Source organism: Oxyura jamaicensis (assembly GCF_011077185.1).
Source record: "Oxyura jamaicensis isolate SHBP4307 breed ruddy duck chromosome 9 unlocalized genomic scaffold, BPBGC_Ojam_1.0 oxy9_random_OJ106494, whole genome shotgun sequence".
NCBI classification, from domain to species: domain Eukaryota; kingdom Metazoa; phylum Chordata; class Aves; order Anseriformes; family Anatidae; genus Oxyura; species Oxyura jamaicensis.
In genome coordinates this window covers 9,915-26,536 of record NW_023304195.1, presented here as the reverse complement: position 1 = coordinate 26,536, position 16,622 = coordinate 9,915, and the positions used below count along the sequence as shown (strand labels likewise).

General features: G+C 50.8%; 1 protein-coding gene across 4 annotated transcripts; it reads right to left on the bottom strand.

The window, feature by feature from the left end:
- Positions 1–373: 373 nt before the first annotated feature.
- Positions 374–16,450, bottom strand: LOC118157711 (choline-phosphate cytidylyltransferase A). 4 transcript variants are annotated; one of them, XM_035312162.1, is made up of 10 exons: positions 16,302–16,410; positions 15,478–15,482; positions 11,284–11,435; positions 8,808–8,907; positions 6,503–6,619; positions 4,376–4,527; positions 3,501–3,579; positions 2,636–2,778; positions 1,257–1,445; positions 374–872 (listed from the first exon to the last, which is right to left on the bottom strand). In XM_035312162.1, exons 3-10 carry the CDS (start codon positions 11,398–11,400, stop codon positions 666–668), a joined length of 1,104 nt encoding a protein of 367 aa, XP_035168053.1. In that variant the 5' UTR covers positions 11,401–11,435; positions 15,478–15,482; positions 16,302–16,410; the 3' UTR covers positions 374–665. The 4 variants fall into 4 exon arrangements, with proteins under 4 accessions (XP_035168053.1, XP_035168052.1, XP_035168054.1 ...); XM_035312161.1 differs by lacking the exon at positions 15,478–15,482 and having other exon boundaries at positions 11,284–11,424; positions 16,283–16,450; XM_035312163.1 differs by lacking the exons at positions 15,478–15,482; positions 16,302–16,410 and adding an exon at positions 14,654–14,986 and having other exon boundaries at positions 11,284–11,424.
- Positions 16,451–16,622: the final 172 nt, after the last annotated feature.

The window sequence follows — 16,622 nt, the reverse complement described above, 5'->3', positions numbered from 1 at the left end:
ATGGTGCCGCGACTCCTTCCAGGGGGTAACTCGTGCACGCGAAGCTGGCGGCCCTCTCCCCAGCACATCCTCACTGTGGCACGCCGGGAAGCTCGGCCAAGAGGCATGCCGAGCCTGCCAGGTAAGATCCTATCGGCTCCAGAGCAGCAGAGATGTCCCTATGTCCTAGCAGCCTCTCTACGCAACTGCTCCCTGCGTGGTGTTCCTGGTTGAGGAACCGAGGGGTCTTTCATTTGGCAGCGGCACGGATACTGCCTGGGGCTGGGAGGGATAAGACAGGGGAGCTGAGAGAAGGAAGGGGCAGGTGGGTCGTACCACTCTGCCTCGCCTGGAGAGCTTAACAGGGGAAAAGAAACCAGAACACGAGCCACACTCGAGTGCTATTCTTTGTGTTTTAAAAGAGTAGTTTCTTAAAATATAAAAACCATCTTTCCCCTGGAGACCACTAGAACGTAAACAATAAAAGGGGAGTCTGGGGAGAAGGGAGAGGAGGTTTGAATGTGCTTCCAGGCAGCAGCCCTCGCTAAGAGCAACGGGTGCCTCCGAGGCCCTGTGCTCACCGTCAGCCCTGTTCCTATGGCTCTCTTGCTCAGTTAGAGTTCCCCAGTGGGTCTGGACTTAGGATTCGGCGATTAGCGGGTCGCAGCAAATCCCGGCTGGCAGCTTTAATCCTCTTCATCCTCGCTGATGTCGTAGGTGACTGCAGACTCGTTCCTGGAGCGGTTGGCCGGCGAGGAAGGAGGAGTCTTAGTTGAAAAGGGCCAGCGGAAGGAGGGCGATGGGGAGCGGTCGTGCGTGGGGCTGCTGCTGGGGCTCTGCTTGGGGCTGATGGCCTGCAGCATCCGGCCCTTGCCCTCCTTCAGCATGTGTTTCTGGGATGGAAGCAGGAAGGCCGTTAGCATGGCTCAAAGAGGGATGGGAATGGACACTGCTCACAGCCCGTGCAGCATTTTGAGCTGTTGTGTCTCAATTCCTCATATAATATCAGAGCAGAAACCCAAGCACAGTGCTATAGTGCCTTTGGACACTGCATCCACTTTCACCATTACCCATTTCCAAGCACCTCTACTATGAAGTGCCTGTGACATCCGGCCAGCACCACAGGACAGCCAGGCAAAAAGCAGTCTTTTTAGACCCATCCCATCCCAGGCCCGTGACAAAGTGACTGCCAGTCTCTTTGCTCTGTGGCCTGCGGGACACAAGCTGGAGTTCACAGACCAAATCCCCTTTCCCCTTCTCCCCGGGCAGCTCCTTACCAAGGCGCCTTCTGGGCCAAACATCTCCAGGAAATTGCCAATGAACTCCCGGGACTTCTCTTCCCACTTCTGAATGAGATCAATACTCTTCTCCTCCACTTTCTGCACAAATTCCTTTGACTTCTCCTCCACATCCTTCACCCTTTTTTTCACCTTATCCACACGCTCCTGGAGGTGGTATTTCTTTTCCTGTTGAGCAAACGAAGGATCAGAATACAGCTCACCAGATCTAAGTGGCGACCACCTTTCATCTGAGTTATTACACTGAACTGTTGCTTAAGGCTCAGCACCTCCACCAGTTTTGTGACGTTTCTCCCTCACTTCAGTGATGCTTTTTCCCTAGACTAACTGGCAGACACACAGCAGGGCTGCGAGATGCTTTGTGGCAGGCCCTGGCACAGTCCGCAAAGCAAGACTAAACCCAGAGATAAGGACTATCTGAGAGCAGTGCATGGAAGAGGGAAATATTTATAAAATACACAGATTAGATTTGAGTGACCTGCTGCAGGTCTCCTTGCGTATCGTGACAGCACAAGACTTTTTGCTGGGTGTTCGTAAACAGAGACGGTTGGATGCCAAAGAGAGGCCAAGGAGCCGTTACCTCTCCTGTTTCATTTTGCATTTGATTGTATTAAAAAGGCATAGTGTCTGCGTGATAAGAAAAACGTTTACTACATAAGAAAAGCTTCCTGCCATGTATTCTGCTTCTGTGCTAACAGCCACTCAGTACAGGATCAGAGCACGTCCTTCTCCCCTAACTCCTGCAGCTCCAGAGAGGGAACAGCACAGTGAGAACAGGATCAGATTTTATCCTAACCAATGCCTCTACCTTAGGGAAGTGGCTGAGGGAAGAGGAGAGATACGAGGCACTGCAGCTGCTGCCAGGAACAACCAACACTTCACTCGATTCAACAAAACACACATTTTGCCACATGCCTCGGCCTCCAGCTCTCTCAACTGGTGAAATGTCACCGAGTAATTTCTGACAATAGAGCAGTATTAGCAAAACCCCAGCTCCTCTGGACAGGCTACTCTTCACAGTGAGAGTTTCAGCAGAGGAAGAAATCTAATTTCTACTACAAGGACACTAGGTCGGTGTAACTGTTTAGCTCTGCAGAGCTGCTACTCACTGGCATATGGCAGAAGTGTGCTACTGCTATGCAAGACACAGCTTCACACAGCTTATAGAACCATAGGATGGTTTGGGCTGGAGGAGACCTTACAGATCACCTAGTTCTAACCCCTCTGAAGGGCAGGGACACGTCCCACTAGACCAGGTGGCTCAAAGCCCTGTCCCACCTGACCTTGAACACTTCCAGGGATGGGGCATCCACAGCTTCTCTGGGCAAGAAGTTGTGGCAAGACACACTTCAACTCACATTTATGAAACTGACGTTGAGCTCTTTAGCCGTGTAGCCCCGTTGCAGGTTCCTTCTGGCATAAACATCGTAGTCCCGCACGATGCGGGTGATGATATCTGATGTTGAGATCCCCTCAGTCCTCTGAGTTGGTGCAAACATGCCTAAAGTTGGGGAAGAGGACTCAGGATAGATGTAGCAAGACATGGTAAAAAGCTGCTCTCAACTCTAACAGCAAACAGCAACTCCTGTGAACGCTCTCAGCTGTCCTCACACCATCATGACTCTGCCCTGGAATGCACAATACCTGGCTCCTCCTTTCTGGGAGCATGAGGAGGAACTAAGAAACACCTAAGCACGTCAAAAACATTTCTTACTCAAATACAAATACATTTTTCTAATGAAAAGCTCTAACCCTTCACTTTACCTGGTTTTGAACTGCTGACTACAACCCACTGCATTTAGAATAGCGTGGTGACAAGGACAGAATAAGGGGTCCCACAGTTTAGTGGGTGGAAACATGATGGCTGGGTTTTGATAGCTTAAAATAAGCTGCAGCCCCCGCTGAGTTCTACAGAAATCAGACAGAGGATCCATTCTGTAAAGTCTGTAAGATTCTCCATTTGTGAGAATCTGTACGACAAGCCATAATATTTCTCCAAAAGGTGGCTGTGAATTCAATCACAGTAACAAGGTTGTACATAAAAATTAATGCAAGGCAACCCTTGACATGGCACATGGAACAGTCTTGACCTTAGAATTAGTGCCCAGAGCTGTACTTCTTCCTGCCCTCAGAGCCTCCTGGGTCCTTGCCACTCTGCAGGGCACAACCCTGACATACATGAGCAGAGGAAAAACTACAGCAGAGAATCTGACCCAGCCTCACCTGCTTCTTTTATGTGCTTATATACATCATCGCTGCCAGCAGAAGAATAGGGGATGTCATCATGTGCGACAAAGTCGATCTGAAAATTAAGAATAATATGAGAATCAACATTTTATCTCGAGCACGCCCGTCCCCTGCTTGCTGTCACGGAGGGTAACCTTTTGCTCAACACCTCCACTCAGAGGCATGACCCAGAACTGCAAGCGCTTCCCCTTGGAAAACCAACAAAGAGCAGTCAGATTCTCACTGGCAATTGCGTATCAAACTTGCTAGCACACAACAAAAAGGAAGGGCTGGGACTAAGAACACAGCTGCTTTAAGCTCCTGAGAGAGACAGCTTGTTCACGGCCACAGGGGGAAACTAAGTGTACTGCCCAGATGCTGTTTCACTTCCCAAAGCAGTTCAACAGATGTCAGAGATTCTTTTTACTTCATCTTACCTACTGATAAAAGACTCACAATACAGCTTGCCTGGTCTCCTGCTGCGGGGAAGCTGATGTAGAATTAATCTGGCCCTGCTGAAAGCAGGGGGCTGGACCACACGACCTCCAGAAATCCCTTCCACCCAATGTTATGCTCTCCCTTTTTCATGTTTAACACCAATCTGTAACCAGCATCAACTTTTCCTGGAACACAGAAAACCCTTTTGCCCTCTCAGGCTTCTTTACCTTGTCACTATCTGCCAGCTCAACACTTCTAATCTTCCAAGAAGCCCCACCTGGCTCCCATAACCCAGCTCATTCTATATTTAAGGATCTTCAACAGAAATGGGTTGATCAGGCAGAGGTCACCCCCATGGATGAATTCTTGCTGTAAATAGCAAGCACAGACAGCAGCTAATCAAAATTCAAAGCAGATCAGATGCCGCGTATTACCCTGTGCTCTGCCAGGAATTCAGGGGTGAGCGTCCATGGTGCATTTCTCACCACTTCGTCCACATAGCGACAGTGCTGCACAGCATCGTACCGCTCGTTTTCATTCATCACCGTGAAGCCCTTGAAGTTATGGGTCAGCTCATCACTGCAGACTGAAAAAAAATCAGGCAGAGAGAAGAGTGAGACTGAGGTACTTACCCTAATACTTTGCAGAGAAAGGACCCTGCATACACCTCTGCCAAGCCAGACAATTCCAGCTGTTGAGTGGCTGGTGCTTCCAAACCTAACTTCTAGCCAAAAAGCACTAGAACCAGGGAATGGTGATAGGGCACTAAACTCTTGAGCAATGCTGAGCAGGGAGAATTGTCCATTTGCCTGGGGGATTTCTGCACGAGCTGGGGACCCACACCCTAAGCCCTCAAGGTCCCTGGAGTCTACAGTGCTCTCCAAGAAAATCAGCCAATACAGACGACAACTCTCCTGTATGAAATGGCACCTGGCAGAAACCTTCTTATTACCCTCTGGATGTCTTAGCTCAGGAAACTGTAGCCCATATGAAAAACAAAAACAAACAAACAAAAGAACACCAAAAAACTCACCTCCCTAAACTTCTAATTTCATAAATACCATAACATAGCCTAGCTCTTGGAAAACTAAAATGCAGAGCGAGTTCACAGCAAATTAAGATCCTATAATTATGTTCTATGAAAAAGTAAATGAACAACTCTTCACAATCTGCACACAATACATTGAGGAGGAAGCAGTTTCACTTGGTTATCAGGCTCAAAAGTAAACAAGGGATTACCAGTCCCAGGGTATTAATATATTTATGTTCCAGACAAACAGATGATAAAGAGCGGGTGAGATTGCTCCCAGCTTGGAGCTAACGTTCAATTGGGCTGTGGCCTCGTCTCCCTCAGTTCCTGGTGCAAGGGGAGCAGCTCACTGCCCTCTGCTGCTCACCAGCCAGAGGCAGAGAGCATGATTGCACATCTTGCTATACTAGCGCGTTAATAGTGTTACCTGAAGGTATTTTCCTGTCTGATGTACATTTATGTACATGGCTTGTCTTTCTGCCTGCAAGATTTCTGAGTTTAGAGCATTTTGAAAGTTGATTAACTGTACCAGCTTTCCTCCCTCCTCTCCCCTTCCAGACACTACTGGAGCACACACAAAACATACAGAAGTGCCACTGTAAAAATGCTTTCAGCAGTGAAACAAAACCCAAAGACATTATTAATGGTCTGTCAAAGAATCAGTTTCGTTTTGCTGCAGCAAGTTAATGACAGTTGAGAAAACTAGTTAAAGGCATTCCCAGCTCCTGACACCTCAGCATTATTACAGAGCCTGACTAGAGGTCACCTCCTGATAGACAGCATCCACAGCCTGACGTGTCTCTGGTGTCACGTATCAGAAACACGGGTGAAGGTACAGGCACAGAGGCACTGCGTGGACAGAGGCCAGCGTATTGCAGCAGCCAGAGGAAAGGGTTTCTTCTTTCCTGTTATACTTTTGAAGGAGACCTAGCTGAAACACCTCTGCTGGATCCCCTCAGGCAGTGAGCAGGGTATTCCTAGTTTCATCTCAAGGTCTTTGAATCTAATGAACAAAATTTGAACTTCTTATTGGAGAAAAGGGGCCTCCATGTGGCCACTCGCGTGCCCAAGGAACCACTGCTATCTCCATGCTCCTGGCAAGACCTTCCTGGGGTTAGCCAGAAGCAATTCCCAGCAGAAAGCTGGAGTAAGAGGGTGACTTGCAGGGCAGGAGAAGTGACCCAAAGCTCAAGCAGCCATGGGGGAACTGTTAACTGAGAGGCAGATGCTCAGCTGCCGCTAGTATATTTTCATACTCAGGGGTATCTGTCACAAACAGAGGGGCCAAGTTTGAACAGGCTGATGAGGAGTCTTTTCCTTGTGTTCTTTTGCTACAGGACTTCCTTCCGCAGACGTATCTCGCTCTTAACATACTGCAATAAGACTTTGACAACCAAGCGGGATTTGGGACAACTGCAGTGACAGCCACTAAGGCCATAAAGACAAAAACCCTGTTATGCCAGCCGTATGCACAACAGCAGAGGTTGACTGTGCTCCCATGACAGCCAAAGTCAACAAGGTCACTCCTTACCTCCCACAATGAGGTATGTGTTTGGGAAGAGGTTTTTTGCTTGCATCAAGGCCCGGGCGTGTCCAGAGTGAAACAAGTCAAATATTCCATCGGCGTAAACTCTGACAGGGCGATCCACTGTGCCAAAGAGACAGACAGACATTTGTGAAGATGCCATCCTGGAGAAGTAGCTGCTGCTCATGCATGCATATGGGGACCTTCTGAAACTCAGGGGGGAGTTGCAGGAAACTGGCAGCGCACAGAGCCATAGCCAGGAAACATTTGTGAAAAGAAATGGCTGGCTCTTTTCCTTCGCACATGGAAACAAACACAGCAGAGAACAGAGCTGAAATACAACCATGTTCAAAAACAGACTCAAAACCTACCACATCCCTTGAAGGGACACTAAGGGGAAAGCAAACTCTGAATATCTCCCTCCTGTGGAATCTAAATGTAGTATTTTTATTTATTTATTTATTTTTTGCACAGCAAGGAGACACCAGAGGGGAACTGGCCAAAATGTTTTGTAGGTGCCTGATTTCCCCTTCCAGCCAGGATGGCATCTCAAGACCTTCTCAAAATCCTCCTCTCTGCAGCCCACTGCCACAGTTACCACGTCTGGTTGAGGGATCAGGCTGTTCTGATTCCCCACCAGCATCACTGGTTCCCTACAGTCTAACGAAGTGTGTGCCTGCATCTGAAAACCCAGCTCGACTCCTCAGTGAAATGCAGATACAGTTCTGCTGAACTGCTGGCATGCACTGAAATCACGGATTAATAAGGAAGAACAAAGGCCAGCAGCCCATCTCTGCCAGGGTGTATCGTAGCTCTTCCCTGAGGTCAGCACAAAGATAAGTTGAGGTAGAGGAGCACTGCCACGTAGCAGCAGGAGACTCCCCGACTTCTGATCCCCTGGGACCACACGGGGCTCCAGCTCTCATTGCTGGTGACAGAAAGCCACATATTCTTGGTATATGACACTTGGGAACAGGCTGCTGCTCTCCAGCCCAGCTCATGCAGATTGGCTCAGGGGCACACCACAGCTGCAGCGAGGAAGGGGCAGAGAGAAGACCCAGGAGAGCCGAAACCTCACGGCTCTGGGAAGGGCTCTGACTGCATCTAGCAGTAGAACATGGGAGAGGAAGGCCTGATGTAAAGGGAAGGATGTTAAGTTCAAGCTAAGCAGAGGAGTCAGCTTGAGGACAGCCTCTTCCAGTCATTTGTCAGCAAGTCTGCTCTGTCTGAAGGTGCCAGGAGGCTCTGGAGGGCCAAGGATCTGAAAGCCTAAGACTGCAAGAGTCTTCTGTATGCCAGAAGAGAGCTGGCCCTGGCACGCCCCTTTATTAAAGCACAATTACGTACTGGGAATTGGCTGGGACATGTGTCTCTTTTCCTCTGTACCTGCAGCAGCCACAGTTGCTGAGCACAGGCATAAACAACAACAAGGAAGCATGCAGCGTATTTTAGTCTTAGCAGGCAGGAGAGCCATCGATGTTGAAATCAGAGACCTTTGTGCAGGTTCTGGAGACTTTCAGCTGGGAGACTAATGCGGACTGTGAAAAGTACTGAATTTTCAGAAACTCCTGCAGGAAATCACTGCCAGATCTCATTCTAAGCTGGCTTCTCTCTCAACATCAGCAGCAGTCAGGTAATCAGAAGTGCAGCATTTTTATTGTCTCAGGGTCTCCGTAATGGAGAGACCAAGCAAAACAGCACTGTCTGCACACAGCTTGGCAATAGAGGGCAGCCATCCTTCAGGAGGAGCCCGTCCTGCCTCTGCCTCCCCGTTGGACTCGCAAAGAGCACAGTTTCTCCGTTTGTTTTATAAAATAAAAGGACATGCTCCTGCTGTGAGGATAGCCTATTTTGATTAATGACAGTGATTTTAATTCAAATCCAGGCTAGAATGGGATACTCTGGACAAAGATGTATGTTGGTTTTACTTGACATTTCGAATTCCAAAAGAGATGACTTTTAAAGTGCCTAACTTTAAGCTGCTTCAGACAAAGTGGTACAGAAAAATGTTCAGCTCTGATAGTACTCCTTAGCTGTCAGTGGCACAGGAAGAGCTAAAATATCAATATTTATTTACCTCAGGGAGTCTTACTGACAAAGGTACAACACCTCACACACTGAGCCTCCCATTTCAGTTGGACTAGCAGACCCAATTTCACATAGGAAGAGCTATCTAATCACTAAGGCATGAATAAAGTCATGGGCTGCAAACCTGGTCTTACACAGAAGGTTGGATCAGAGTCAGATATCAAGAATCAAACCTCTCCCCCAAGCCCAACATTTATACAAACCCAGTCTGGTTCTTACTTACAAGGGGTCCCTCTCATCGCTTCTTCATACGTCACTCTGATGTATGGCTTGCTGTAGTCGATTTCCACTTCATCTGAAAATGGAGCGGGTTCCTTCAGTCCCTAAAAAGACAGAGGTGGTCAGCTGTGAGAACGCAAAGGCGAGCATGCTATGTGGCAGCAGGAAGGCAACTGCAGTGCTCTAGTCATGAAGTGACTTACTGTGTCTGCATGGTTCAGGCACGTGTACTGAAAGACTAATTAGCGTTAAACCTCAAAACAGCCCTGCAGGGCGATTAGCCTGAATTTGACAGGGAGAGCTTCAGCAAACCTCGTTGTCACGGCTGTGACTTTGCCCACCCAGGCACGACAATCACTTTGCTGTACTTGTGTGCCTGTGCTGTGGCGTGCAAATTCTAACAGCTCCTCAGTTTGAATATACAAATGAGCAAGAGAGCAATACCAACAGCAGCACAAATCCCCAAGGGACATGTGCATCATCTCCCTTTTCTGAGGCATGTGCAACAAGAGACTGACCTCGATCTGTGGCAGAACATATCCTAGCGCTGCAGGAAAACCTCTCTAATCTACTAGCCTGATCACAGCCGTTACGTTTAATCAGCAGCTGAAGTCCAGGTATCGTTTCTGGTCTCCTCTGACCGAGAACAAAACATGTGACCTTGCCATAATGGAACAAACAGCTCAACTTCCTTCTCGCAGGAAGGTGTGAGGCAGCAATGCCTTCTCTTTCCTGAGCCAGAAGGCTAGGAAACAAGCCTGCAGATTGTTAAAATAATACCTTAAAGCTGCAAAAAGCTAATCAGCAGTTTCCCCTCTGGCTTCCTGTCCCATTGCAGCGTCCTGCCACAGTACCCAGCACTGCTGCAACCAGAAAGACCGCCGCTGGTACTGTTCATGTCATCCCTTATTACAGTGCTCCAAGCGAGGTGCAGAGGAAAAGCAACCCACTGACCACTACGCTGAAGCAAACTGATGCTGCTGAAAGCTCCTTTAACAAGAGCAGCTTCGGAGGCTCTGGTACCCACGTTTCACACACCACCTCCTCTGGTGAGTCTTTATCCTTCGGTCCTCTCTCTCCTTTCCTCACTGCCATTATATCTGGGACTTGTGAATAAAACCAGACTCTTCGCAGCTTGGTTGTCACATATGTGATACAAAGCTAGGAACAGTAGCATAAAAAACTACCAAAATTAGCAGAGGATCACAGAGAAATGCTCTCAAAAGCTCCTGCCCATCTCACCCTTCCTCTGCAGCACCTACAAAGGTCAGGACACAACCAGATGTGCACAGTACAGCAGGCTAAGTATTATCTGTTTCATGTTGTTCATACAGAGATGCTTTATTTCTAACACAGGACAGACACCAAACTGAAGAGCAAGTGATTTCCATGGAATAACCCCTATGCTTCTCTTTCCTCACTGAAATATGTGGAATTTTTAAGAGAGATGGGATGGATCTTTATGAAAGTCAAGGATATTAAGGCCCGGTGGAATGAATAAGCCATGCAACAGCTCAATTGTCCACTTCCAACACTGTTAACATCTGTCAAATGTCTTGGGACAGCACTGAAATACTCCTCAAGAGCAAAACGTTATCCAAGAGGAAAGCCGTGACACATCACCAAATTTTACCAAGGACTATGACCCCAGTGTGATGTGGCAGGGACGGTAGTTGCTTCTCACACAGATAAGGAAAGGGCAACCAGAAAACACGTGATACCCAGGAGAGCTCAAGGAAAAGGAGCAGAGAGGAGCTGTAGAAAACCCATCACCACAATATCGCGGCAAGGACAAGATGCAGTCAGCTCTTCACAGTGACATTAGCTGAGACAGATGACCTTGAGAAGAGACTCCAATTTGATCTAGAAAGAAAAATACTTTCCATTTTTTTTTCTTTTTTAAACGTTCCTGAAGTACCAGCAACATAAATGCAGTTTCCTGCCACATGAGGACAATCAAAAACAGTCATCTTCCCAGTGTTGCAGACAGTGGTTTCAGCAGCTTTCTTCTGCAGGTGCTAACAAACTTCAAGCCCACCAACGGGTCCCCTGCCTTGACACAGACTTTCTGCTGGGTACACCAGTTGTTACATACTTTTTTTGGTGCATTTCTCCCTCCTGCTGGGTCACTGAGAAAAGCCACCTATGTGAAGAGCATGCTTCCTTTTGTAGCACGTGGGTATCTATCTGCATGCCTCTTCGGGGGCAGATTAAGTGACTACAGAGGCTGGACAGACCACAAAAGCAGCTTAGCAACGCTCGCTTCAGATCTAATTTAAGCCCATGTTGTAAGCATGTTATTAGCATGAGCAAGAGAAGATTTCAAACTGGCTCTACAAGAAGGATAGCTACCATCTTTTGCTTCTTTCCTCCCCCTTGTTTTCCGTCTCCACAGAAACCCCATAACATTTATCTTCCTGCTGCTAAGACTTCAGTGCCTCATCTCCAGGCACCTACAGCTCCTCTCTCTGCTTACTTACGAATGAGTGCCGGGACATTTTTGGAGGGATTCCATCCAGCTCCGTCGCCCCGTTGGGGCCGGATCCATCTTTTCTTCTCTTGCGGGAATTCAGCCTGGAGGAGGTCGGCGGCTCCATCTTGCCAAGCGCGTCCAGTGGGAACTGGGACAAACCGGAGAGGAAAAAAAAGAAAAAAAGGGAGGGGAGGGAGAGAGATTTCTCAGCTCTTCCAAAGCAAAAAAAAAAAAAAATCAGTCCACAGCAGGCACAGCGTACGGAAGGTCAGTGCAAAGACACAGCCACCTAACAAGGGGCTTAGCCAGTTGTACTTGGCATCAGCTGCCAAGGCTTGACAAACAGTGCCTGGTGGGAATACGGAGTCACTGAGTGCAACTCGGGGCTCTGCTGCAGAGGGAAGCGTGCAGCACTCAGCTGGCTGGAGAGGAACTCACCCAAGAGTTGCAGTGCAAGTTATAAATCACCAGAACAGGGCTAATTATGCTGTTTTAGCATCTGCAAGGCAAGCTAAGGATTAAGGCATGTCCAGTCCACATCCAGCCCTCCCCCAGCTCTCATTCTGATGACACCGAAGGCAAACACTTCTGCCCCTCAGTGCTGCAGCCCCCCCTTCGAGACGCCGGGTCCCCGCGCAATCCCGATGCGAGGAAGAAGCCGGTTTAAGCAGAAGGACAAGGGGAGGAGAAGGAGCGAAGGGGTGCAACCCACGGTCATAACTTTGCTAACGAGACGGCTTGCTGTTTGCTTTGCTGTTTGCATAAGACCAAGCCATGGCTCAGTGGGGACAGCTCACCTTGGGATGGCTGCCACCATCCTCCCCTCTCGTCCCCTGTCCCCACTGCAGCGGTGACTCAGCTGGGGGCGAGGCAGCTGCTGTCACCATGTTTGGGCACACGCTTACTTCTGGCACTTTATGTACCAGGCTGTAATTAGTTCAGCTGAACTGTTTCTGCGATGAATGGGCAGAGGGACGACCAGCTTGGGACAGAAATCGTGACAGCTCTCTGGCCGTGAGCGATCCTGGTGCGTGACCTGCAGTTACCGTACGCTGCTATCTTCCCAAGGGGCCCTGCAGCATTAGGAGGTACTCCACACCGCTGAAGCAGAGCTAGGGATTTATAAAAGGCGTGACAGCCAGCACTCCCTTTTCAGCTGCTGAGATGGAAAGAGGTGCTGCATTTGCAGAGCCTGTAAGCGAGCAGCAGCTAAGGCTTGTCCCTCCTGCTCACCCGACCCGCGCAGCTCCCAGCGCAGCAAGCAGCATTTCGGAGCTGCGAGCAGCGCGAGCCCTCCCTCCACCCAGGCATGATGATTACGTGCCTGCCTCTACACCCTTCTAATAAGAGCCAGGTGGAATGTAAAACTTCTCCCCACCCTTTGCAGAGGATGTGCTGGAGCACGTTAGGCGGGGCAGTGCGAGGGACGGGGACGGGCAGTGTCCCTCTGCGCAGCCTGCCCACGGGGCAAAGCTCTGCTCCTCGGCCGCCAGCAAGCCTGGGCTCTGCGAAGGGGGGCTGTGAAGAAGCAGATTTAGGGACTGGGCTTACTCGACTCCGAGCTAAGGAATGTCCCCAGGTAAGGAGTCAAACACAGTTTAATAACACATGAGCACAAGTCTCCCCTCCTAGCATCCACCAGGCAGTACCTTACGAACGGCTGCAGGGCCACGTGCAGCTGGTGTGGTGCTACCTGCAGATACGTGCCCCAGGCTGCCCTGTTAGGCCTAACGTAAGGCACTAGGAACAGAACAGAGAGTCTTTATGCGAGTGGGAAGCCAAAAAATATTGGGGAAAGACAATGGTCCTGTTGGAAACTGCCCGGTTCACCTAAAAGCAGCACGATGCTGTCTCTGGTGGGAGCAACCTTAATGCTGATGGAAAGAGTGGGGGAAAACAGCTGTAGGTTTTCTTGACTACCTGGCGGGTGGATGGCACACAAAGTGCTTTCCCTGCCATGACATTTCAGGCTAAACCATGCTGAAGGAGCCTCTGCAGAGTCTGGAGAGCTTGGCTGGGCACCTCATAAGTGACGCAGCTCTGTTAATTACTCAAATTAATGCAGAAATTAAGTGGTAATTTTACCTCTCTGGGGCTCTAAAACCTTTACCCTGTGGCTAGCGCGTTTCCGGGAACTCCTCCCAGCACCAAAGTTATTTATGAAAATAACTGGGAACAAGTTGTTTTGGAAAACAAGCCATACCTTACTGCGATAAAGCTACTGCTCTTAGAACAATTATTATTTTTTGACCCAAAGGACTAAAATAGCACCCCAAACAATTGCTTCCTAACAATGGGATGCAGCATCTGTAGCTGAGCTGAACACATGAGCACGCATCTTTGCTTCCCCAAATGACTAAAACACGGCCTGTTCTAAAATTAATTACACTTGCAGCAGATGGGGAGCGGGGAAGGAAAGAAAGCTCTGAACGCTTATTCTGATAAACTCCAAGACAAAGAACTGGCATAACCAGAAGCAACGGCCCTGTTGTAAAACATTAACACCGTCCCACTTCGCCTAACGCATCAACCTCCTGCAGGACCGAGTCCGTGCTCGACACGAGAAAGTGCTGTCTAGGAGCAAAGCTAAGAAGTGCCCTGTCAGGGAAGGCCCATGGGGTAGGTCCCAGCCCCTGTGCCACTTGACAGAACACTTGGGGCTTTGCTTCCGAAACTCATCTCTTTGGCGTGCATCCTGTATCAAAGAAGCGCCTTCCATCACCTGCCTGCTGGCTCAGCCCTAGCTGAGAGCTGCACGGGCTCTGCCAGGAGCAGCCGACTACGAAGCTCAAGGCATTTCCCACAGGAACGCAGCCACTTCTCGGAGGGGAGAAAGGACAGGCATTGAGCAGCACAAGGAAAATTAAAGACTTTTTCCCCTTGGCGCAAGATAACGACATCATCATCTGAGCTGGAATTTCACCACAGCACCTGTGGCATAAGGACAAGGTCCCAGAGTAGGTGCAGCAAATCCTGTTGCTTACCGAAGCCTTACCTCAGGGACTGCTCCTTCCCGGGCAGCACTGATGTTTTGTTTAGCCCCGAGTGTCGGCATTCGCAGTGTCGCAGGACTCTGCCTCGCATGACACCAGAGAAGCACAGCAGATATTCCCGCATCCCGAGCCCATTGATGGAACAGGGACCTGGCTCATCTGCATTCTTTGCGTTTTGAGACTCGATAGATTTCTCGAAGAATATTATGATTTGCAATTCTACGTGCAGCAGCAGGATTTCTCCTGCCGCTTCTGCTGCTTCTTCCTTGCAGATTCACACAACAAGGCAAAATATAACCCGCTACTTAAACTCAAAACACGTACGGAACAAGAGGTGGCAGCCACAACCCCGTAAGCGCTCCAGCCCCGAGCTGTTGCATTTACCAGCAGAGATGAAGGTCAGCAGGAGGCCGGCACACCGGGACACCGAGCCCTCGACCCCAGGCTCCGCAGCCTGCTCGCACGCTCCCGTCGCCCGCTGAACTCGGAAGGCGTTGTTAACACGGTCAGATGTGACTGTCATGTGCTGCTCTGCCTACAAGACGATTCCACTACACAGAAGCAAGCTATTTCTCTTCTGCTGACTCATCTGCAGGCAAATACTACTAAACTTTGCACTCTGGCAGCTGTCCGCGGTGCAGAATTGCCCTGACACATGGAAGGCACAAAGCGAGAGCCTCAGGGAAAAGGAAGAGGTCCTGTCGCCTCAGATAATTCCCCTGCCAGGCTGCGAAGCACCCAACCTACCCTGCATTCCTCAGCCATGGGGAGAACAGACTCTGTATTCTGCTCTCCATCTCCAGCCCCCAATTTATGATTAATCTCACTGGTATGCATCTCCGCGGAGATCCGCTGTAGACAGGAAGGTTCAGAAGAAGTTAATGACAAGGCTCGTCACGGACTCCTCTAGATACTGATGAAAGGCTGTTTACAAGGTGGGGGTTAACCTGTATGTAATTACTGGGAGAGATCAGGATCTCTCTTCAGTTGGTGTTTAAAAACCTTGCCCAATCTCCATGTCAATGTCGTTCACAGCCCAGCCTTTCCTGATGCCCCAGACCGAGGGCACCGGCACAGAAAGCGAGTGGAAATGGCTGAGGCCGTCCCTACACTCAGTGCCTGCTCTGCTCCAAGCCTCGAGCCCCTCACAAAGGCTCGGCGGGGTCTGACACACACAGAGCCCCGCTCACACCCCAGACACGGGCTGCTTCAGCTACGTGCAGCGTATTGCCAGTCACACGCAGATCTGGTACCAGCGCTCTGCGGTCAGTGGAAGGATGCTGGGCACCACCCGAGCCCCAAAGGCTGGAGGTGATTCTCCCTTCCGCCGCCACCGCTGAGCAGGGTGCTGTGTGATCACCGAGGCAGTGCTGCCGTGATGTATTACAAATAAAGGAATTGCTGGTAGGACCTTTTGGGTGAATTCGCAGCCCTGATGGGCACACCGTAACCCGGGGCACCGAGCGTCCCGGCATGTGACAAGGTCTCAGCTGAGGTTTGCAGCAGCAGGTGTCTGCAGCACATCGCAGGTCTGGGGCTTGCTCAGGGGCTGTTATGCACAGGGATGGGCGGTTGTTCTGCCTGACTTTTGGGTTGCTCCTCGTGTTTTTGGGTCCGCCAGCAGCACCTACTGAGAGCCGGGTGCCAGCCTCCCTCAGGAGGGCTGCCCATCGCCACCAAGCCCCCCCTGCCACCTTCAGGGCGCACCCTGGGGTAACACCGAGGCCATTACAGCCCCCCCGAGACCATTACAGCCCCCACCAAACGCTGAGCAGCTCCCACCCCACAAACGTTATTCACCCTGCGATTATTCTCCGGTAAGCATCGTGCGGGCATTCACAACACGTTTCACCACCAACCCCCCCGGGTCCCCCCTTTTCGGACCGTGCCCTGTGAGAACCCTCCCCCCCCCCCCCCCCCGGTCCCTAATTACGACCCCGTTACCCCGCCCCCCGCTGCAGCCCCCGGGGCCCTCCCGCTGCGGGTCCCGGTCCCCCCCCCGTCCCCACACACCTTCAGCAGCCGCCGCCGCCCGGTGCCGGAGCCCTGCAGCCTCCCGGTGCCGGTGCCGGTCCCGCCCCGCTGCCGCCAACGGGGCGCGGGCGGAGCCGCCGCGCAGGGCCCGGGCCGCAGGAAGGGACCGGCGGCGCCCCGGGAAACCGCGGCCCGAAGCCGCGTTCCGGGCCCGCAGCGTCCCCGCCGCCTCCCTCCGAGCCCCGGCTGCTCCTCGGCAGGGCGAGGTGCAGGGATCGGGGCACGGGTGCCGCAGGGTTTGGCCGCTGGGTGACAAAGTCAGCAGGCGGAGGGGGTGTGCGGGAGAATGCTGCGGCTCGCAGCCTTGCTATAGAAGCAT